General features: G+C 40.6%; 1 protein-coding gene across 1 annotated transcript in view; it reads left to right on the top strand.

Moving 5' to 3' along the window:
• LOC126356035 (cholinesterase-like) overlaps positions 1-9,805 on the top strand; it is a 43,527-nt gene extending 33,722 nt beyond the window's left edge. The window contains exons 8-11 of the mRNA XM_050006691.1: positions 2,089-2,218; positions 6,225-6,357; positions 8,755-8,936; positions 9,173-9,805. Coding sequence (XP_049862648.1) covers positions 2,089-2,218; positions 6,225-6,357; positions 8,755-8,923 — 432 coding nt within the window. The 3' untranslated portion in view covers positions 8,924-8,936; positions 9,173-9,805. The remainder of the gene's footprint in view (positions 1-2,088; positions 2,219-6,224; positions 6,358-8,754; positions 8,937-9,172) is intronic.
• The last annotated feature ends 537 nt before the right edge of the window (positions 9,806-10,342 follow it).

The following is a 10,342-nucleotide window of genomic DNA, read 5'->3' on the forward strand; positions in this document are numbered from 1 at the left end:
TGCCATGTACTTCATTTCCATATTTCGAAATACTTTTCACCTTACAACGTTGTCATCACTGGAACATGTACGTCATATTTTAGCCTTCCCTTTCATTTAGTGTCGTTTAAACTGTCCGAAACCAGACAAAGGCTGGCTATTAGTTCGAAAAGAGCCTACCACCAACAGCGAAGCTTCCTTCGAAAAGTGGTAGAAGCTTTGTACGTAAGTAAATTTGTACACTTTTGACGGTGCACTGACAGGACGTTACGGTTCAGTTGCTAATTTCCTCTGCACGGTAGCTTCTGTGAGACAGTTTTCGATCAATATTAATTGTCCACGGTCACATCTGATACTTTAAAAATGTATTTATTTAACTAAGCCGACAGAATCCTTGCTAAACTGGCGAACACCAGCAAAGGAATCCTTTCCAAACGTCATGTTGTCTTTGTTCGTATTTCACTGTCTACTGACAAGAACTTAATTTAACACCAAATAATTACCTCATGGAGTATGACTTCCCACATCGAGAGCCTTCAGAGCATGACTGTTAATTACGTATGACATATTCCAGCCTCGGTCCTTTCGAAACATGCAACACCGCTTATGGTTGCCGACTTCGCCATTACGTTCAGGTGTGACATAAAATTACGCACAAGGTCTGCAGCATGACGCAAAATTGAGAAGACTTATGTCACAGTTGAAAAAGGTCGCTAAAGCAACTGGTCACTTATTGTTCAAAATTTCTTATTATTGCCGCGTTTCGACCGTAGCCCATCATCAGAACACCCAAAATAGAAGTCTTCATACAAAGTATGGAGTCACGCTTGACAGCAGTCAACATCCGTAGTCAACCGAGTACGATGCATTGCATTAACACTTTTTCTTTTGAAGTCCTGACGAAATGAGCCAAAAACTAGGAATTTTTGAGAAGCAAGTGGCCAGTTATTTTAGCGAATTATTCATCAGTGGCATAAATATCAACACCCAAAATAGAAGTCTTCATACAAAGTATGGAATCACGCTTGACAGCAGTCAACATCCGTAGTCAACCGAGTACGATGCATTGCATTAACACTTTTTCTTTTGAAGTCCTGACGAAATGAGCCAAAAACTAGGAATTTTTGAGAAGCAAGTGGCCAGTTATTTTAGCGAATTATTCATCAGTGGCATAAATATCCATTTAATTCCAAATTCGGAATCATTTTCTTCAACTGCGGTGCGGGAGGAGGTCCTTTCCGTATTCCTTTAATGCTTCGATACTCGCGAAGAGCAGTAGCACTATTGCTGTTATTTTGACAAAATACCCGTAAAGCCCTGCTCATCTCACTCAGACCCCTTCGACTGTCTGCAGCTGTACTGTACACTGATGCTTATGTTCCAACGTACGGCGCCGTACCATTACCGGCACCTAAAGGCAAGTCATGGCACTAATACTAATCAGTTAGATAACTTGTCAAGCTAAGTTTTGACTTCTTTAAACACCGCATACCACTAAATTTCAGTTTATTACATTGATTTCGCGTCCAAATAACAATTAGAATACGGAGGTAAAGATTCAAATATGGTTCAAATGGCTCTGAGCACTATAACTTAACATGTGAGGTCATCAGTCCCCTAGAACTTAGAACTACTTCAACCTAAACAGCCGGCCGCGGTGGTCTCGTGGTTCTAGGCGCGCAGTCCGGAACCGTGCGACTGCTACAGTCCCAGGTTCGAATCCTCGGGCATGGATGGGTGTGATGTCCTTAGGTTAGTTAGGTTTAAGTAGTTCTAAGTTCTAGGGACTGATGACCACAGCAGTTGTCTCATAGTGGTCAGAGCCATTTGAACAATTTTTTAAACCTAAATAACCCAAGGACAACACACACATACATGCCCGGGGCAGGATTCAAACCTGCGAACGTAGCGGTCGCGCGGTTCCAGACTGAAGCGCCTAGAACCGCTCGGCCACACCGGGAAATAAAGGAAATGCAGTATTTGAATTTAGAAAAGATATTTCATTGCAGCATCCTTGTTTGTTGCATCACTATAATCTTGTTTTGTAAGATTTTGTGATTCATCGTTTTTCGTTCGATGTTAATATAAATGAGTCTCTTACTTTCATAGTTCTTCGACGACCTCAAATGGTTCGACCCTAATGATGGCTTCATTAGAACCGCCGCCGAGCTCTCCAACAAGCCAATTTATTCCTTTGTATTCGACTACAGAGGAGAAAATATTCACACAAGTCAGTGGGGTAAGTACAAAAATCACAATTTTACATATACCTGCCAGTGATGTCGATAACATCAATACTGCTGCTCTTACTGTTTTACAGATCTTAGCGAATAACACTAAAAATGATGTTATCCAATCCTCTGATGCTTCACCTCCAGAAATCTACTATTAGCGATGCTGTTCATGTGTTGATTACAATAATCGTGCTAACTTCTTCTGATACCATGTGATTACCAGCGTACATTACAAACTGAACAACGTTTCCTTGCTTAGTGAATCATTTCCAATATCTCCCTTCCGCATTAATTATGTTATTAGATTACACAACCTGACGAGCCGCTTTCTTAATAGCCCAATTCACAACCGTTCTTTTGCAACACTGGACTCGCATTTGGAAGGAGGGCAGTTCAAATCCAAATTTAGGTTTCCCATAGTTCCTCTAAATGGCTTCCAGAATAGTTCCTGCGGAAACAGCACGGTCCATCTCCTTCCTCATTTTTGTGCCCTCCACCCCTGAAACAGACCTTCGACTATGTTGACTTGGTTGTCGACAGGATGTTAAAACAAAAGAAAAAAGAAAACAATCCGCAGTACTGAAATCACCTTTGTTTAGAGCTGACATCTACGAAAAAAATACCAGTACTTCTCAACTTTACATTTAAATATTGGACCTCACTGAAAGCTACCACCATCTTCACAGTCGGTTTGTTGAATTGTATAGCAACGTGGGCTATTTAATTGTTAAATTTTTATTCTCATTGTGTACTCGTAAATTGAAGGTGGCAGAGGGGTGAAAGGAAAGAAAAAAGAAAGAACGATATCAGCTGCATGCGAAATGAGCGGCGACTAGTGAAAAATCGGCCGGAGTGGGAATCGAACCTGGGATCTACTGCTTGGCAGTTACGTTAACCACTGCAGCAAGCGGACACAGTGTTTATCAAAAAAGCACGGACTACCTCGGCACGCTCCCCCGCTGACCCACACTCCTATCTAACGCAATCTATCCGCAATTCGTTTCCATGTCCTTCACGTTCGCATATTTTAGATTCTCCATAGAAGTCGAACGAACATGTCCGTAACAACCGACGGCAAGGGTTCGTGTAACTGATTATCCTCAGTTGACAACAAATCCACAATCTTCATTGTGTGTGCACATTTATGTTTGACCTCCTGCGGAGATCTCTCAGTAGTGAGCATGGAGCACATGGACAGGAACTGCAAATAGGTGGCGCCACGTGAGAATGTGTGTGTCAGCTGGGGGAGCGTGACGAGACAGTAGACAGTGTGACTGGGTTTCGCAGTGGTTCGGAAATGTGTGAGAGAACACACGGCACGCATTCCCATAATTTTTACTTTCATTTGTAAACGACTGTTAATGTTCATTCCTAAGGTTCAGTGTATGATTCTGTACAAGCCAAGAATTTACTTATTTATTTATTTATTTATTTTGGGTCATTGGTCTTCTGACTGGTTTGATGCGCCTCGCCACAAATTCTTCTATTCTTCTCCTCTGCCAACCTATTCATCTCAGAGTCACACTTGCAACTTACGTCCTCATTTTGTTGCTGACTGTATTCCAATCTTATTTTCCTCTACAGTTTTTGCCCTCTACAGCTCCCTCTAGTACCATGGAAGTCATTCCCTCATGTCTTAACAGATGTCCTATCATTGTGTTCGTTCTCCTTATCAGTGTTTTATACATATTCCTTCCCTCTCCGATTCTGCACAGAAGCTCGCCTTGTGAGTCAGCCTAATTTTCAACATTCGTCTGTAGCACCATATCTCATATTATTCGAATCTCTTTTGTTCTGGTTTTTCCACAGTCCATGTTTCACTACCGTACAATGCTGTACTCCAAACGTACATTCTAAAAAATGTCTTCCTCAAATTAACAACAATGTATGATACTAATAGCCTTCTCTTGACCAGGACTTCGTCTACTTCGTGACCAGCAATCACGATGTTAAGTTTCTCGCTGTTATCATTTCTGCTGCTTTTCATTGCTTTCATTTTATTCTGTTTACTCTGAATCCATAGCCTGCAATCATGCTGTTCATTCCTTTTAGCAAATCATGTATTTATTCTTCACTTTCACTCAGGATCGCAATGTCATCAGCGAATAGTGTCATTGATATTCTTTCACCTTCAATTTTAATTCCACTCCTGAAGCTTTCTTTTAATTTCGTCATTGCTTCTTCGATGTAAAGATTAAATAGTAGGGGCGAAAGTACATCCTTCTCCTATCCCCTTTTTAATCCGAGCGCTTCGTTCTTCGTCGTTCACGCTTATTATTCCCTCTTTGCTCTTGTACATATTGCGTATTATCCGTCTCTTTATAACTTACCCCTGTTTTTCTCAGAATTTCGAACATCTTGCACCATTTTACACAGTCGAACGCTTTTTCCAGGTCAACAAATCCTATGAACGTGTCTTGACTTTTCTTTTCTCTTGCTTCCATTATCAGCCGCAACGTCAGTGGTGCCTCTGTCGTGCCTTTGCCCTTTCCAAAGCCAAACTGATCGTCATCTTGCACGTCCTAGGTTTTCTTTTTCATTCTTCTGTATATTATACTTGTCAGCAACTTGTATACATGGACTGTTAAACAGAGTCTGCGATAATTCTCGCAATTATCAGCTTTCGCAATCTTCTGAATTGTGTGGATGATATTTTTCCGAAAGTGAGATGGTATGTCGCCAGACTCATACATTCTACACACCAACGTGAACACTCGTATTGTTGCCGCTTCCCCCCAATGATCTTACTTCACAGCAGTACGTCTAGGGTATTCTACGTACCACTTTGTTGCCCCTCATTGCAAGCTGTCCTGGGCTTACATCTCAGCCAGACAATGTCCACTCGCACACGGCGCGTGTTTCTACTGCTTGTCTTCGTGCTTTCCAGACCCTACGTTGACCAGAAAGATCGCCAAATCTCTTCCCAGTTGAGAGCGTTTTGAGAATTACGAGCAGTGCCCTTTAACCAGCTCACAATTTTGACAGTCTAACGTGCAAATTCGAGACAATTTGCCGCGATATCCATCAAGAGGGCGGCCAACTACTCCATAAATCAATGCTTAGCCGTGCAACTGCTTCAATAAGGGCCAGAGGTGGACCAACGCGTTACTGTCATGCTCAGTTTGGGAAGCTTCCTCTCTTAAATAAATCAAAATTTTCCTGACCTTGAAATCATTTATTTGTCTGTACGTGTACATCACCTCCATCGATTTTCGTCCTATTCAGATAATTTTTTTTGTCTGTGTATATATGTATAAGATGCAAGTCCAATCTCTCCCCTATCGAGAATATGTGAGACGCTATGAAGCATGTTACCAGACTCCTACTCCACCCACCAATTTGTAGGGTCTCTGCCCTCAGGTGCAAGCAGAATGCGACAGAGTATCGCAGTGTTATATCCAAGATCTATACACCTCCACGCTGCACGTCTTCATTCTTGTATTCACAACCAGAGAGGCTCACTTAACACCTTGTCAGCACATACGTTCATGTCCATGTAACACGATCATGTTGGCCCTTCCAAGTTGAATGTGTAATCATTTCATAAATTTGATATCGTCTACCTGCATGCCAACAATAGTCACAATCCGCCTTGTCCTTCTGGGTGCAGCTCTATCTACGGCGATGAGTGTATTTAAGTTTCTTAATATATGGACACAACCGACAAACCACCACCGGAGGAGTGTTGGAACTAAAGTGTCCCTCTGTTTAAGTCAACTTCGAATGATAATGATCTGAAAATGAGTCAGAATGGTATGGGAAGAGAGCACATATCCTGCCAGGACATACTTAACTCATTTTTACTGTTTTTCTAGTAGATAAAATGAAAATGTGAAAGCCTACTGTGTGTGTGTGTGTGTGTGTGTGTGTGTGTGTGTGTGTTTGTGTGTGTGTGTAACTGGTCGTCTGTGCAAAAGACTGAAGTTGACGACTTTCTCGACATGTGCAGTATTCTGGGTTGAATGTGAACAAAACTAAATATTTTCTATTTGTCATTTCTATTTATTTCAGGAGTTGGACATGGGGGAGAGTTATCAATGATCTTCTATGAAAAAAATCAAGACTATAACTTTGATCCTGAATCAGAAGAAGAGAAAGTGCGCAGAAATATGTTGCGTCTCTGGACGAATTTCGCAAAATATGGGTACGTGTTTTTGCAGCTTTAGACCTGGAAAACTGATAATGTTCGTTTTCGGAAAGAGAGTAAACATTTACTGCAGTGAAGTCACTAGTAATTCTATACTGGCAGAGTACGAGAAGAGAATTGCAGGTGAAACTAACAGCAGTAACAAACTGTATCCAGAAAGACGCCAAACCACATTAGTAAGCATGCCCCCTAGTGATGCATTTAGCCTTTTGGATACGATGGCAGTATTTCAAACAAGGAGAGAACTGCAATACTGTCTCCACTGAGTTATCAACAGACTTATTAAACAGAAAAGTATGTTAAGAAAGTTGAACTGAAAAGTCGGAATTATGTGTAGGGTAAGCCTAGCAATATAGAGAACTATGTGGCAAACGAAGGAGAAAGCGACTTAGCTTAAAACGCCTCTTACTATGATGTTTTGCAGAGAAACGCTTTAAATACTTTTAAACTGACTCTCCTGGCGACATTATTTTCCGGGCACTGTCTTGAAGTGATAGATTTCGTATTTCATACTTGATTCGTTGTTTCTCTTCCTTCTACCGTAATTCTGACAGCTGCTTGCATGGAGGGATAGCATATTCTGTATTTTGTACCGAATGCGGAAGAGTGAATTTATAGACGTCAACTGAATATTGTTTTTTCCCGCGAATTCGTAATTTTACGATGCAGAACCACAGAGAATTTGATCACCTTTAGAAACACCTGCTCGTTCATGTTTAGTCTTACCCTCCATGATGAATACAGAGGAGACAACTTATGAACCGGTATTCTTATCCATATGCCTGAAATAAGTTAAGGATACACTTCTAGTTGAAAACAAATGATATTCAGAACCATTCTTGACTCGGTAGCAAGCCGGGGAAGAAAGGGGAAAAATTGGTTGAACAATGCTAAAGTTTCGGAACATGAGGAAATGCTACGAGCAACACAAACTGATAAGAATTAGAAATGACGGGTTAAATAATTATGCTCTGGGGAAAAAAAATCCAGTGGCATCGTCGCAAGGAACAGTCAAATGCAAACGCCTTTGTGGAGCTGAAATAAAGTTTGGGTCGGTAACATAAACGCAGATAGGGAGCAATGGAATAAAAGCACTAGACATCCAACGCTAAATAATCAATTTAAAAGGTAACTAGACAGGTACACCAGCAAATAAAATCTTTTGATGAGTTAGAAGTGGAACTGTCACATTAGAAACCAACTGATACTAGAGTATTCGAGAATTCCAGTGTTAAATAACAGCATCAGACGTTACTGGGAATAGCGAACATCCCTCTGGTATCAGTCGGAACAGGAAACTTAATGCAGCACGAAGTCAACATTTGCAAGATTTTATGCCTCATAATACATTGCACTGATACAGACCGACTACAGTCGGTCACTACATTAAAATGCAACAAGATAAAAGTTTTTGTTGGGTGGCCATGTTTGATTTTGGCGCGACAATACTCACAGCTCCACGAATCGTTGCGAACTGGCAATAGAATCACAATCTAATACATACAGTCGCGACACTCCCTGTTGAGAAATCGGATAGCTGACTCGACGCTTGCGATTCCAGCTGTCAGTTAGGGTAACTTCTGTTAGTGTCATACACATAATAAGAATAATGTTTTATTTTGTAACCTTTTTGTACGTCATTTACGATATGATTGTTTTATATTTGATTCGAAAGCTTGAATGAATTTAAATTCTAAGGTAAATAGTTGAACAATCTGAAGAAACCAAGTAAAATAACAATGAGAAAAAAACAGATTTGCAATACGCTTGACCATTACGCTACGCCGTTAACCACGAACAGAGCGCTCAATAAGTAAATACTGCTCTCGGAAAAACTTTCGAGAGCATTTTCTCCCTTCCTAAGGCCCACTCAGGCGAAATATTTAAGGCACGTGAAGTGGGACCCACCTGCTTCTACACACGCTATTTGGGCGAAATCGGCGTGTCCCGATTGGCGACCTCCCCTTGTGAGGCGCAATGGCAGTTCAGAGTCCTGTCTCACAGAAAATGTCTCAGATTATTGGGAACATCTAGTGAAACGCAGCAGTCTCTACTCGATATGATCACCAGTGGGCGGTCCCTGCCAGTTATGATACATCTGGAGAAACTTCTGGAGTCACATCCTCACTAAATTGAGACCTTTACACAATACTCGGTATTAGGGTAGCATGCTCTGAATGTCACCAGTTTCTTGCGCAGTGTTCTTGTAATACTTAATATTAGAGAAATACAAGCGCATGACTAGATACTTTACTTGCACTTGCTTCAATTTGTTATTGATAATTATCTTTTGATAAGAACTTTCAACAAGAAATTTAATGCTGCTCTTTACATTTGTTTCTTAATATCTCTAGAAAATATAAAGGAATATGCGTGTATTGTGTGTCTCAACAGGAACCCAACCCCTGAGGCTGATCCTGTGATTTGGGAACCGTACGACCAGAAGAACCGCAGCTACCTGCTGATGCAGGCCAACTTTACACTCGCACACGACAGGCTTGGGGAGCGCCTGGGATTCTGGAGAGAGAACGTGCCACTGCTGCCATTTCCCGACACCCAATGATACACCATAAGAGGTACAACCACACCATGGGCAAAAAACATTTTTGTGAAACTTCTGATAATTGTATGGGAATATTCCTTCTAGAATATTGGAACACTGGTAGACTACCGTCTCCAGAAGAGTTATAACAAAATTTTGAAAATATCGAAAGAATGAAAGAAGGATGTATTATCACTTATGTCTACATTAATCCTACAGACACTTAACTTTCAAGATGTAAGTAAATACGATTTCTGTTTCCTGTTACAGATATGCACAGACAAAGGAGAAAAGGAAAAACATCAGACTATAGCTGAGTACTGAGTGTCAGCAAAGAAATCACCCAAGAGTTTGAGCCAGATATATCTTATGCAAATATGCTGAACCACTGTGAAACCCATCACGTAAAATTGATCGCCAATGCGGTTCCAGGCGTCAATTCATATAACTGAGACACATTCACCACATAAATATCAAGAAATGTCTGTTGGCATTGGAAGAGCAGCGGATAATTACAAACTGCAATAATGCGTGGCATACATTAATGTATATTGTACAAAAGATTTGTTTCAGTAATCCTTTCTTTCAGTACAGAGGATTTTGAATACAAATATTATGCGCTAACTCACTGTGTTACTTATTATTTACTCATACACAATAATCCTGAGAAAGAGTGATTTCTTGACAGATGTGAAAGCCGATGAAGTAATTTAAAATGCTACCAATGTAGTAACTCTGGAAGTGACACGCATTGTCTCTGCCCCTGCTGGCGATGGACCACCCCTCAGCACTCCTCACTGGAATTCTTAGCGTCTTGAAGCTGCTCATCAGAGTCACTTTTCAAAACTAGCATATAGTCAAATTATACTGCAAAATGTAGTACAAAAAACATTTAATTTATTCTTGGCGTTCAGTAGCTACTAATGTCAATTACCAGTGGCCCTTGTAGCTCATGAACATCCGATGAGGTGAATATGAATATAAAAAAGGTGAAGAAAGAGTACATTAAATTTAGTTTATAATTCTGAAACATCCATTGTGGCATAAAAGGCAGATTAAAACTCTCATATCCGCCAGTCATTTATATTTCCTTCCGCAACGTGTTTCCAGGAGGACTTAAACCTTCGCCATTAGTTTTCATCATTATTTCTTTATTAGCATCTGGTCTATTTCATTCTTCAGTTTCAACATTTCCCAGCGAACGGGACACTGCAGATCGTTATAGTGGTTTGGTTTACTAAATGAGTTCCAACTGCAGGAAATGATCTCTGAGAAGATAACGAGCAAGATAGGTCATACAGATTTAAAACCGGAAATGTTTCCCCACATGAAGATGGATAGGTGGACATCAAAGATGTCGACACTGTTGGTTTCAGTGATTAAAAACACACTTCAGAACACAACACGTAAGTGGGGATGTTCTGTTTTTACTAGTGTTTC

The sequence above is a fragment of the Schistocerca gregaria genome, chromosome 3 (assembly GCF_023897955.1).
Source record: "Schistocerca gregaria isolate iqSchGreg1 chromosome 3, iqSchGreg1.2, whole genome shotgun sequence".
NCBI classification, from domain to species: domain Eukaryota; kingdom Metazoa; phylum Arthropoda; class Insecta; order Orthoptera; family Acrididae; genus Schistocerca; species Schistocerca gregaria.